This window comes from Saccopteryx leptura, chromosome 1 (genome assembly GCF_036850995.1).
Source record: "Saccopteryx leptura isolate mSacLep1 chromosome 1, mSacLep1_pri_phased_curated, whole genome shotgun sequence".
Classification (NCBI taxonomy): domain Eukaryota; kingdom Metazoa; phylum Chordata; class Mammalia; order Chiroptera; family Emballonuridae; genus Saccopteryx; species Saccopteryx leptura.
In genome coordinates this window covers 150189195-150203224 of record NC_089503.1, presented here as the reverse complement: position 1 = coordinate 150203224, position 14030 = coordinate 150189195, and the positions used below count along the sequence as shown (strand labels likewise).

The following is a 14030-nucleotide window of genomic DNA, read 5'->3' as shown; positions in this document are numbered from 1 at the left end:
TTGGACTTCAAGTCTGCAGGACAGTGAGAGAATAAGCTTCTCTTGTTTTAAGACATGCAGAAGCCCTAACACCCCAAGGGTCACCAAGGACAGGACAAGAGAGAAGAACTACAGGCCCCTCTGGGACTCTTATGAAAAGATGTAAAAGTTCCACATAAAACGTTAGCTCTGTTCTTCTCAAAAGTAAACTGAATCCAGTAACAAATTAAAAAAATATGTCATGACTAATAAAATAACTTGTTTACCCAGAACATAAGAATGATTTAAAGGTTATAAAATGTATTCGTTTAACTGGTCATATTAAGATCCTGAAGGAGAAAAGCTTATGATCATGTTAAGATGTAGATTACGTATTTGATAAAATCTAGCATATATTAATAAAAGTACTTAGGAAAACAATAGGCAGGGACATCTTTAACTTACTTAAAGGGTATGACAAATATCCCATAACAAATTCTGTAAAGAATATATTTACTATGTGAGCTCATCACTCAGTGTTTCCTCATTTGGGGCCTGATATTTTGAGAATTAGTGACTGATGTGTGTTTCCCAAGACTCTACACACATCAAGTCCTTGAGCAAACACCAATGAACTTCATAAACTCTGTTACACTAAAATTTTGTGGTAAAGATGGAGACAATGCTTACAATATCCACTGGAACTTAGGCCTATTTAATATTAATTAGAGAATTTGAAGGAATATTAGAACATACCCATTACACCTGCGATTGTACTCGTAGGAAAAAAAAAATGAATCAAATGTATTATCCAGAATTACAAATAGCACATTTTACTTGATCCAAGTCCAGGATTTAAGACTGAAACCAAAACATGACCGCAGTTATTGTACCCGATAGGAACTGTGTGAAGGCACGTGGATAGATACTTACTAAAAATAAACTGTCCCGTATTAAAAAGAAAGTTAGACATCAGCACCCAGTAGACTATCATAGCTCCAACGAGAGACACCAGGGAGAAGAGGAGGCTCGACCACTGCCCGAAGGAGCCGAAGTAGTGTCTGCAGACCTCAGGGTACTCCCATGTCGTGGTGTCCAACGATGCTGCAGAAAAACACAAGGAAAAGATCAATTACATATATGAAATTCATAATCTGTTTTCCCCAAATTAATTCAAAATAGTAAAAGATGATGGGTAATTCTAACACCAGATATGAGACCATATTATGAAATAACAAGAGTGAAAGCACAGTTGAACTAATACCTAATAAGAAATGTGGGTCAATAAAATACTATAGTTCAGATCACCTGAGAAACAGATTCTAGTAGAAGACAATTTTGTAATTAATGAAAACAAGTGAGAAGCCAAAGTGAGACAAAATCGTCAGGGAGGTAGAGAAGACCTCACGTAATAACAGCCAGCAGACTGAAATCACAATATGGAAAAAAAGTATTCTTGAGTCATGGTTTATACCACTCATGCCAAGTGAAGTTTTAGACAACTGAGTTAAGAGTTGAGAAACTAAGTAACAGAAAAGTCAGAAGACAGTAATCAAAGTGATGGAAAAGACAGGCAGAAATAAACCAACTGGTGGACTACAAAAGCCGCTCAAATCCTGACTGGGAAAAAGATGGGCAAGATGTAACAGATAAAGGGCTCTTGGCTACACTGTGTCAAGAACAGGGCGGGTCTGTAAGAGCACCCAGGGGTTTGTGGGTAAAGGGCAAGGAGTGTGAACAAAAATGGCAGTTATGAGAAGATATACCATGGCTCAAAAGGGACAGAAGAAAACTGGGGACAAAGCCTGGTCTGCCAGTTCCTACTCGCTGAGGTTCAAGTAAACAACGTGTATCTGCCTGGGTCCTAATTTTCTTTTCTTCTTTTTTTTTTTTTTTTTGTATTTTTCTGAAGCTGGAAACGGGGAGAGACAGTCAGACAGACTCCCGCATGCGCCCGACCGGGATCCACCCGGCACGCCCACCAGGGGCTATGCTCTGCCCACCAGGGGGCGATGCTCTGCCCCTCCGGGGCGTCGCTCTGCCACGACCAGAGCCACTCTAGCGCTTGGGGCAGAGGCCAAGGAGCCATCCCCAGCGCCCGGGCCATCCTTGCTCCAATAGAGCCTTGGCTGCGGGAGGGGAAGAGAGAGACAGAGAGGAAGGAGGAGGTGGGGGTGGAGAAGCAAATGGGTGCCTCCCCCACGTGCCCTGGCTGGGAATCGAACCCAGGTCCCCTGCACTCCAGGCCGACGCTCTACCGCTGAGCCAACCAGCCAGGGCCCTAATTTTCTTTAAAACAATCTATGAAGGTCTTTCTCCAAACTGGTATCTACAGAGACGTGTGGAGGGGATGTGTTGGTGGTATACTACAAAGAACACCCTGCTCCCATTTTCATATTTTTCCTAGTTATAATTCTTTGAGGAGATTCCAACATGTAGGTCTTCCCATAGGGACAGGTCAAAACAAGTCACCATGAACTGAGTAAGAACCAACACATCTCAATGTAGTTCTCGCCAGGACCTTATTTTAAAACTGTGACTTCTAAAAAGTATTCTTATAAGGAAATTAGCACAGAAGGGAGGGCATTCCACAGAGCACACCCAGCCTATCTAAATTTCAAGGGCAGCCCCTATTGGTTCAGCCTAACGCCACGGAACAGAGGAGCAAGCCTTCAGGCAGAAAACGGAGAGGGGCATGCATGCAGAATGCACAGGTTCGGAGCCACCTCGGCGGAAACACCTACTGACACAATTGTCCTCACTACACGTGCTCTTACCCAGCATGGCCCGCGACTTCACCACCCGGTAGCAGCAGTACAGTGTCAGGAGGCCCATCAGCACAATGACACACATTCCTGTTGTGAATCCAGCCTGCGTGGGGACAGAGATACCCAAGACACATATGTCATCATTGCACTGGAATAAACACAACGCTGTTGTACTATGCTACCAGACGTAACGGTGCTAAACACCTGTAAACGATCATGATCAAAGCCATTATAGTTCACATAAAATTAAATATGATTTCTTTAAAAAAATAGATGTGGATTTATTAAAACCTCTATTGTAAAATACATAAAAAGTATTTCAGGCTAAAATTATGCCAACAAATGATATTACCTGTTTTATGCCCCAGGGAATGCTCAGGATAGAAGTCCCCATCATGGTGTTCCAGATCATAAAGCTGTAAGCACAGAGAGCAGCAGCGGTGAGAAGCAGGGAGTTCCACTACTCAAACATGAGAGTAAGACAAAAGTTAAAGTCATCGGTTATCTTCCTTTGCAAATAGCTTAATGCTGTGGTTCTCAAAGTGTGCGCCAGGGTGCACTGGTGCACCCTAGAAGATTTCCAGGTGTGCCCTATGGTATTCCAGAGAAATATGTGCCTGTTGGGAACCAAAAAACCAACAGGGTTTTTGTAGTTTAGATTTTTGGGGGACAGAGGTGTGAGGAATTGGCTGTAAGCTGACAGTCTGCCCAATTCCCCACCTCACTTGCCTGATTAGGTTACAAAAGGCTGTTAAACTGTGATGCTGGATTGTTTACACTACCCCCCATGTTCCCTGGAAAGATTGGAGGCAAGTTTCTTCTATCCTTTGTTTGGTGTAAAGTTAAGATGATATGTATGGTGGGGGTTTTCTGCATATGGTAAAATTCTTGGGTTGCCTTGGAAACATGATCAAAGATCTCATTGATTTGCTAATGTCCCACTTTGCCCTATAAATAAAGCAAGATGCAGTTTTTGGGCGAGCTTTGTTCTTGCCAGCAGCAATTTCAGGGCCCTCCTGACCCCATATTTTCTTAATTCCACTTATTTTCTTAATTCTGCACCATTCCCACTTGGGACCTGGAATTACTAGCTGCGCTGGTTCATGGCATGTGCCCAGATATAAAAATAAATATAGTTACTCTATTATACCATTTCATTATGGAAATACCACTCTTTTTGTTAACATCATTATTATATTTATTATTAACACATCATATTATTTTTAGATAAATACACTCAAATAAAATGGATAAATTTCTCAAAAGGAAGCGTGATATTGAAGAATCTAATTCTGGAAGTGAACAAAAGTTAAGTGTAAATAAAATAGGACTTAAAGGCTGATGGGCAGAATTTAATTTATAGCATTTTCTATCACTTAACACTGAACAATACGATTGGATTAGAAACCCATTCATTGAAGCTTCAAGTCATTTTGGTTTAACATTAACAGAAGAGGAAGAACTGGCAGCTATATCCACTGATTGTGGATTGATGATTAAATATAAGGAGTTGTCTCTTGAAGCCTTTTGGATTTCTATAAAAGAAGAATATGTGGAAATATCTAAAAAAGCTTTGAACATTTTACTACAATTTTCAACATCCTATTTAAGTGAATTAGGATTTTCTACCCTCAACACAATTAAGAGTAAAAAGAGAGGAATTCTTCCATGTATTGACGAGGAAATGAGAGTTTGCCTTTCAAATATATGCCCAAAATTGAAGAAATTGCTAGGACACACCAGGCTCATGTTTCTCATAAACACAAGAATGAAAAAACTTAACACATACATGCCGGGACCTGCCAAATTTACTAAATCTTACTAAGAATGTGTATATATATATAAAAAGATAACTTTTTATTTTTTATTTTTTAACCTCTCTTTTTTATGAATTCTAAAAAGCATAACTCAAAAAATGTAATATAAAAATGTTTTTTAATGTCAGAATAAATTTAATTGTATTTATTTTGTTTAATTATCATAAAAGCATGCTTGGACTTTATATTTTTTCTTTAATATTTGACTTAATTATTATATTTCTCAGAAATTGGTGTTTAGTGCACCTACAATTATTTGTAGGATTTTAAATGCACCCCGACTTCAAAAAGTTTGAGAACCACTGGCTTAATATATGCTCCACAAAGTAGCCTTACTCACATGGTCACTAAACTGGTGTTTTTGCCATGCCCGTCAGAGTAGCTCTGCAGTTTGTAAGCAGAACCCAGCGGACTGTACACGTAGCACTCCCCTGGAGCCGGGACGACATGGTCTGGGGCAACCTGGTGAGACGAGCAGGAAAGTCAGAGCCAGTCCCTGTGCCAAATGGAGTGTTCTCTGTACATCGGAGCCCCTGATGCTAGACACATCTCCACATATCACGAACAAGTAACAGTATACATCACTGCTTAACAAGTAAGAAAACTCTCTTTTAAATGCAGCAAAGACCTGAAGGGGCAAGAATTTAAGGGCTTGTGAAGAGCAAACTGTTTATCTGAAATGAGAATGAATTCCTAGAGTATGCAACCATCAAGACATGTTTCTCTTCAATTGTGTGACTGAGAGGAGGGGTTCTTGGTGGAGGAGACGTGGGCCTAGGCTGAGGGGAAATTCAAGAATCAGGTGGCCCTTGAACTCCCATGAGGGGCGGCTTCAGCAGAGACAGGTGGGAAACTCGAACTACTTGAGAAGCCAATGGAAGAGAGGAAGGAACAATGGACTATTAACAAGCTTTAGGAGCTGCAGAAGAAGGTGAGTGAGCTACCATGGCTTTGGGAGAAGGCAAAGCCAGGATTCTTCAGGAGGGAGGGCGCAGACTGGAGGGAAGAGGCCTACAGAGAGGAGGACGTGCAAAGCGAGCGGCCAGCAGGTGTGTCTCCCCGCACAGCTCCTACCTGATCCTGGCCTGTCTTTCTGAATCTGCCTCCCCCGTGGGTAGGGGACATCCTGCATCCTCTGACAACTTTGGGGTTCTCAAGAGATGATGTGGACATACAAACACACCCATGAACAATGGCCCTGTCCCCATGTTCATTTCAGATCACTGCCTACATGCTTTGATACTCTAGAGTCAGCTCAGAGTCAGCTCACAAAGAGGATTCATTTTCAGTAAACAGCAGACAGTGAGGCCCAGCCCAGCCCAGCCCGCACTGCTGACATCTACTTCCATAAGCAGAACCTGCAGGTCTGAACTGGACCCGAAGAGGGATGTGGGGGTCACTGCTAACTCTCCAGAGGACTTATGTATGATCACAACTACTAGTGTGAAGGTCCTGGGGAGGAAAAAATGAAAAGCTCACTGCACCCAGAATATGCTGGAAGTCCCTATGTTGGCGATACAAAAGATCCTAATACTTCGCCATGCTTAAGATGAGAAGTGATGAGCACAATCCTTGCCCCCTTGGTAAATGTAAAGAATGTTGTTTACCTTTCTCCCTTTTATTGTTACCTGTAAGAAAATCGTTATCTTTTCTCCCAGAATGTTTCCATTTTTCTTCAAGCTTTGAAGTTTCCAAGTATCTCATATGTGCTATGTCTCATAAGCAACCAAATTATTTACAATATTTTTGATCCTCAAATAATACTAATAATAACAGATTTTGAATGATTAAGAGTCAACAGACTATGGCCCATGGGCCAAATCTAGCTTTCAGCCTGTTTTTCTACTGCCCTTTGTTAAGAGCAATTTTTATGTTGGTAATGTAAGACAGAAGTCAGGAGAATGTGCAGTAGTGTGCATCCTGCAAAGACTAGAATGCTCAGCACCTGCTCTTCGACCTGGTTTCTGCTTCTTGCTAAAAAGGAAAAGATCACACAGACGTATGCAGATGTCTCAATCTCCTGCTCCTGTAGGAAACGTCTACAAACACCTTCCCCTTTGCAGCTTCGAACTTCAGCATGAAACAGAAGAATTAGAACCTGCTATGACTTATATTAATAATCAATGACCTCAACGACTTCAAATGTAGTTGATCCTCCTCCGAGCTGTTAGCACCAGGGATGAGCAGCATGTTAGTACAACACATCTCTGGGCTGTTGCCAATGTGGAGAGACTGTTTCCAATGCCAGGCTGGGCAATAATGAACCAGCCCAAGATTGTGAGGAGTGTATTAGTGAGTCACCATCTTAGACTTTTCCGTGATGCCATCCTTGGAACATGCCCAGCAGCAGAGAGTTCAGCCACTGGGCGCTGCCCCAGCCCGGGCTGCTCCCTGCGCACTGCTAGTCAACCCCGGACGGTTGGCGTGCTCGCCCCTTACCAGCGCCTTGTCTGCAGGAGTGCTGAGCCGGCTGTAGTAATGAATCCTCTTGTTCATGGCCGAGGCATGGTCGCTGACCCTCTGAACGACGTCATTCACACGGACAATGTTTGCGGGCTCTATGCAGAAGGGCCTAGGGGAGGGAAGATACACGTGACACAGGACATTCAGCCCCTGTGGAAAAGAACTTCTTGTCCTTCATTAGAAATGGGAGATATTGAAGAAAGCATTCAATTCTCACGGGGTGGGGGGAGAGAAAATGTCACAGAAGGAGTATTATGCAATCCACAGAGGAAAGCTTCTGTCTTGTAATATCATGACTTTAAACATACTTTTCTGAACTTAAGACATGGAGCAACAGAGGAGATAGAACAGAAAGAGCTTCCGTCGGTTATTAAAAAGAAATAGAGCAGCTGTCGATGTTCAGTAATAAAACAGAGACACAGTTTTAAATATTCTGTCAGAAAGTTTCTGACACTACATCAGAGCAAATGACAGACAAAAGTGTCCCTGTTCTAAAGACTCTGCAGTCCTTCTTTATGGGCTAAAGTTACTTCCTTTACAGACAGAATTCCTATTCTTGGTTCATGTACTAAGGACTCATAATCTCCAACATCTCCCATGGGAAACTCACCCTGACGACTATCAAGTGGAACATCAGGACTCCAGAGAGAGCCTGTTGCTTCCATAGCCTGCTGTCCCCGGAATTCAGTGACACACCCGAGCACACTGTGCACACACCTCCTTCTCACAACTACGTCCCGGTCACTGGAAGGCTCTGTGCTGCAATCATTTCGGCCACTGACCCCCTTCAGGGCCTTACTGGACCTCCCTGCCTTCTCAGCTTCCTGCGGCACCCTCACCCCACACAGCAAGGACAGGTGGCCACGCACACTAGGGGATGACTGCACCTGCTGTGGATGCTCAGATTCCATCAAGTCACAAACACTCCCTCCTGTGCCCCAAGCAGTACGTGACCTGCTAGATCAGGTTATACACACAGATCCAATAAGGAAGAGAATGAAAGGCGTGGAGAGCCACCACTAACTTCACGTTGCTTCTCTACGCTTACGGCTCTGAAAGACGCTTCCCGCTGACTACAGCATGGCCGCTGTTCCTGGAGACACTGCTCACCAGACCTTGTGGGAAGCACCGAAGAACCAAGGCACTAACATTTTAGTGTCTGCTGTTTTCTGACGCTGTGGCGTTAGGGAAGAGGTGGTGCAGACGGTAAATTTACTCTGGTCCAGTGAGCATACAGAATCTCTGACCCCTTCCTTGACTATTTCTTCTCCAGCCCAACACTTAAACACGGTGGGCACCTTCTAGTTTAATCCGGCACCTCTCTGAGTAGAGCAAATACGTGGCTATAGACACTGGCATGACATACCATCTAAACTAAGCACAGACTTGCTGAATGAATCAGGGGGTGCCAATAACTCTCAAGTGGCTAAGGTGACAATGGAGGGTCAGAGGCAGAATCCACCATCCCTCCTCATACGTGTAGTAGCCTGAGATCACTACCCATCCTCTCAGAGTACTGGGCTGGTCTCTATAATTTACACCTCTCCTGTGACACTCAGTAGTACTAAGAAGCAGTGTTAATTAGGTCCAGGAAACAGTTTCATCACATGGAGGAGAGGTCGCCCTCTACAAGGGCATCCCCTACCTCTTCTGCAACAATGACAGATTCCCCACAGGGTTCAAGAAGGAGTTAGATCTTCAATGCCAACATGAAGCAGAGATGGAAACCAACCCTGGGTTACAGAAGGGACTAACAAGTCATGACGCTGATAGAGAGAGAGCGCCTCATCGCTTATTACTCTGCAAGTTCAATGGCATCCATATCGACCACTGCATTGGCTGGCAGGCCGGCCAGGAGGTGGGCCAGGAATGGCTGTGCTTTGCGGCTGCTGGACCTGTTCATAAGTGTTAACAGTACCAGCCTGGCTGGCCCAGGAATCTGAGAATGGAATGACTGAGAGTGTTTCTTTTCCAGCAGTTTTTCATCGAGATGCTGTGTGCCTGTTCAAACAAATATTTGGGAATCTTTTCAAAACAGATTCTCTTGAAAAATACACAACTCAGCATATTTTAACAGAATCATTAGAAACAGATGCTTTAAGCGTCATCTGAGAGAGCAAGGAGGTAAATGAGACTTCTAAACCGAAACCTTGACGCAGAGAACAATATTCAGAAAAAAAGACTTCGGAAACGTGGGCTTTTCTTTTGGACCATTCCAGGTGACGGCTCCCTGTCCATGTTATTTCCCGTCTGAGGCCGAGCTCAACTGTCCCACACTGAAAATAAATTGTGATGTTTCATGTAGAAGTTATATTTGTCTCCTGTTATAAATATTTATGGTCATGCCACGGGAGGGGGGGGGATGCTTTTAACAGTCAGCAAAAAATTTAAAAATATTTGAAAATGTGACTCAAAACCCCATATTTTCATTTAATACACATATAAACAAAGAAACCTTATTTCTCTAACCCAACGCCTTTTCCCGGTTCCACTGCTTAAATTCCTTAAACATTTTTGGCTTTTTCCTCTGTTTCCGCCCTCCGACTGACCAGCTATGCCCCTCTGAAGCTTAATTAATAACAATCCCATGACTCTCCCAGAGACTCGGATTTAATGTGAAGACCCTCAACTTAAAACTGTTCCTCTGTTCATACCCCTGACCGCTGAAGCACTCACACACCTGCCAGATTGGGGTAGTCTGTTCAAAATAATGAGAAGGGATCAGGTACTCAAATAATATCGTGCAAACAAACATTCGAAATAACAAGCCCCTGACCTGGAGTCTACTATATGCCTGCCAGGCCGCCTTCCCGTCCAGGTGACAGGGAAGACGTTAACCGGCCACTGTCACCAGAGACTCCTGGCTGCAGAAGTCACGGGTGACCTCGGGCTTCTGCCATGGTTCCCGTCCCTCCGGTGCCCACACGACTCCCTTCCACAGAACTGCTCTGCACGTGGACTTCACTCACTGTCTCCAAAGGCTGAGCTTGCTCAAGGTTCTTCTTTCTCTTACGGTTCGTTCATTTCTATTTGGTTTCAAATCTATTAAATATGCTCTGAGTGCCAAGCACATGGGAAGCCTTGCACGACATGCTGAATGATGACCAGGGTGCCAACCTGCCAGAGGAGACAGGTAAGGAAGCAACGCCGGTCACGAGAGGAGGAGAGAAGGGGCTTCTGAGCTATCGTGGGGGAGAGTGGACAGGCTGGCGTAACGCTGCGTGGGCACAGGCAGGGCACACAGGAGGGAGCTCCCCTGGTCATGTGACTTTAAATAGCATTACTATGCATGGTGACGGCACTCAAACCTCTACCTCCGCCTGCACTCCCAACTCCCCTTCCCCTACCCTCTGGGCTTCCTCGACCACCACGCTGGCTGCTGGCCACTACGCTGGCCACCAGCCTCCTGGCCATCCTGAGGCGTCGTGGGCGGCATGCCCTCCAGGACCTTTGTCACTCATTTCAGGTGAAAAACCGAGGCTCTGAGGCCTTTCCCTAAACACTTGTGCGGCCTGTTTCTCAACATGTCATCTGGCTCCCCTTGTCACCTAAGCCAAAGTGTCAGCCCCTTCTCCCGGGTCACTTCCTATACGTCTCTGCAGCTGTACATCACCTCCTCGGAATCTGAACCACCCGACACAACAGACACCTTTCATATACTTATTACCAGGCGCCTGCGGTGAGGACAGGCTTTGTGAATCTGGTCACCACTGCTTTCTCAGGGCCCACAACAGTACCTGGCATGTCATAGGAACTCAACAAAATAAGGTGAATAAGTAACGTATGATGAATAATACGGTGTACTACTTTAAGAAGAGCAGTTTATTTTGAAATAAATACAGACTCACACAGAAGTTGAAAAAGCAGTACAGAGAGCTCCCCTACATACTTTGCTCAGGTATCCCTGACAACGACATCTTCAATAACCTTAGTATCATCATCAAAATTTGTATTACTTTTTTTTTTGCATTTTTCCAAAGTTAGAAGCGAGAGGCAGTCAGTCAGACAGACTCCTGCATGCATCTGATCGGGATCCACCCGGCATGACCACCTGGGGGCGATGCTCTGCCCATATGGGGTGTTGCTCTGCTGCAGCTGGAGCCATTCTAGAGCCTGAGGCGAAGGCCATGGAGCCATCCTCAGCACCCGGGCCAACTTTGCTCCGGTGGAGCCTTGGCTGTGGGAGGGGAAGAGAGAGATAAAGCGGAAGGAGAGGGGGAGGGATGGAGAAGCAGATGGGTACTTCTCTTGTGTGCCCTGGCTGGGAATCGAACCTGGGACTTCCACATGCTGGGCCAATGCTCTACCGCTGAGCTAACTAGCCATGGCAAAACCTGTATTATTTTTATCAGCAGGAAAGAAAGTTAATGAACATTTATGGGGAAAATGTTTTCAACTTTTGTGTAGGCTTAAAATTTTAAAAATAATTACTCGGAGGAGAAATGCTGGAAGGAGTAAACAAATGCTACCCCAAAACCAGAAGCAGCAACCTATGAGGATGAGTTTAGCCAGGTGTCCTCAAGCCAAATAAAGACTGCTTTCAGAAGTGGAGAATGATTGTGTCACAGGAAACGAGGATAGATCAATGAAATGACCCCTGGTGACCTAGGTGTGAGCCGTTTAGGGGGTTGGTAAGGGCAGAGAAGCCTCTAACTTGGGTTCTGGAGAAAAAAATGGATATGGTGAGTGTATGTTACCTTCGCAGGGGTTTCCTGTAAAAATGAATGTGGGGAATGTTTCATTCCCTAGAAGGGCTATGTGTAGATTCTCTAGACAGCATAAAAAAATGTAAAAAATATAAAAGTCACCTGTAGTCCCACAACCAGGATCACCCACAACATTCGGCCAACCTCAGTCTCTGGCAAAAACCACTCGTCGGAAGCAGAGCCAACGGGAACTCCCACCCGCCGGTATGACCCCTGCGGCACCCTCCAGGTAAGCTGTGTGTGTGTGCGCGCATACACCCACACACCCACACACACCCACCCACACACACACACACACACACACACACACTACTACCAAGGGAGCCCACTCTCAGGCACAGTCCTAGAGTTCTTGCACATGCATCCCTGGGCACACATACAGGAATGTTGATTGGTAAGATCTCCATGCTGGAAACATGCCAAAAAGCCCAGCACCAGCAAATGATAAATATAAGTGCAGGTGCTCATGGAATAAAATTTAGACACCACTACAGCTGCTCATGACGCAGATGACAATGACGAGGTTGAAACAGAAACCACAAAGCAGCGCATGCAGCATGGTCTCATTTACGTGACGTGCAAAAACAGGTAAGACAGAATTCGTGTGAGGGACATGCGGACGATGAACTCCTTTATGAAGGAAATGATCGTGCAAATGCCAGGGGAGTGGTCAGCTGAATGAGGAAGGGGATGTGCTCAGTGGAGACACCGGGAACTTCGGGGCGTTGCTAGTCCTAGGCCTTGGTGTTGGCTTGATAATCACTTAAAAACTATACATGGAATACCTCATGTGCTAGACTTTCCAAACCGGATTTAAGTAAACATATTCTTTTAAAATTTAATAATGAGATCTAGAGGGACCAAAAAAACTCTCTGTACTCTACAAAAAATATGATCCTTATCATGGGCAGAATACCATAATGACTTGTCAAACTCAGATACAAGGTATCTACTCTTCTGGTATAGGGACGGCTATTTCAAATTTGTGGGCCTCTTCTATGATGACATGTGACTATCAACAGTACAGCACATAGGTTCACAGCAGGCCTTAAAAAGCCCCTACATTCTTAATTTGCCTCCCTGTAAGGTAAAGACAAAATTTTAACAATGACTGAGAAAGCAAAGTGTACCAGGCAACTGCAACAAATGCTTTGATGCAATTGTTGAATGTGACTGAAATGGAATTCAAATCAGTCTGAATTACTGTGTAGCAAAGTGTTAAATGCTTTTCAAAATAAAAGGTACATTCAGTTGTTACTGATAATATTATAAAGTGAAAGCAAAAGTTTTAATGTACTGTTAATAAATAAAAGGTGATTTTATCAAGATCACAATTTATAATCTTAAAATTTCCATCTTCATATTTTATAAAGTACATACTATAAGTATAAAAGTACCTGTACAAAAATTTCAGATGCATATGCACACACACAGATATGCACTTCCAACTTTTGAAGATTGTTATTATTATTATTATTATTATTATTAATTTTGACAGAGACAAAGTCAGAGAGAGGGTCAGATAGGGACAGACAGACAGGAAGGGAGATGAGAAGCATCAGTTTTTTTCATTGCGACACCTTAGTTGTTCACTGATTGCTTTCTCATATGTGCCTTGACCGTGGGGCCACGGCAGAGTGAGTGACCCCTTGCTCGAGCCAGCGACCTTGGGCCCAAGCTGAACTCTGCTCAAACCCGATGAACCCGCACTCAAGCTGGTGACCTTGGGGTCTCAAACCTGGGTCCTCCACGTCCCAGTCCTACGCTCTATCCACTGCGCCACTGCCTGATCAGGCATTATTTTTTAATTGATAAGGGTGGTGTGATGAAAAAATAAATGTTGGTAATTCCCTGGTTTAAGATTGTGGGTTCCTTATTTTAGAATAAGTTTAGTTAGCTGCAAGTAAACATCTTCATCAACAACAAGTGGACAAAGAACTTGTCCCGAATATTATTTCTCAGGCCTATATCTTAAATACAGATTTTTTGTTAAAAATGAATTCCAAATTCTTTTAATGCAACTCAAGCTTTCAAATTTTGGTTTTTAATTCTACTGTTGGAAAAATCAAACACTCTCTTCTCTTATGACTACAAAGTGACCAGCGACAGAAATGCAAGGGTTTTTGTTTCGTTTTTACTAAATGGCACTAGAATGAGCTAAAAGACTTATGTGAACACCAGGGACATGTCAATCGAGGTAAGATGCTAGAAGGACCTGTGAGTAATAGTTTCCTCAGTTTCTCTCTGGGTTGACAAAGGCGGTGAGAGCACTACCACCAGAAGACTATCGTCTCTCTAGAAAAAGTGGCCCCAGACAG

General features: G+C 44.0%; 1 protein-coding gene across 2 annotated transcripts in view; it reads right to left on the bottom strand.

Annotated features, from left to right (window-relative positions):
- Positions 1-14030, bottom strand: part of SLC38A9 (solute carrier family 38 member 9) — a 60594-nt gene that overhangs the window by 32707 nt on the left and 13857 nt on the right. For both annotated transcript variants that reach the window (XM_066377661.1, XM_066377651.1), the window contains 5 exons: positions 6983-7115; positions 4884-5005; positions 3079-3142; positions 2736-2829; positions 892-1062 (listed from right to left, as the gene is read on the bottom strand). In XM_066377661.1, coding sequence (XP_066233758.1) covers positions 892-1062; positions 2736-2829; positions 3079-3142; positions 4884-5005; positions 6983-7115 — 584 coding nt within the window. The remainder of the gene's footprint in view (positions 1-891; positions 1063-2735; positions 2830-3078; positions 3143-4883; positions 5006-6982; positions 7116-14030) is intronic.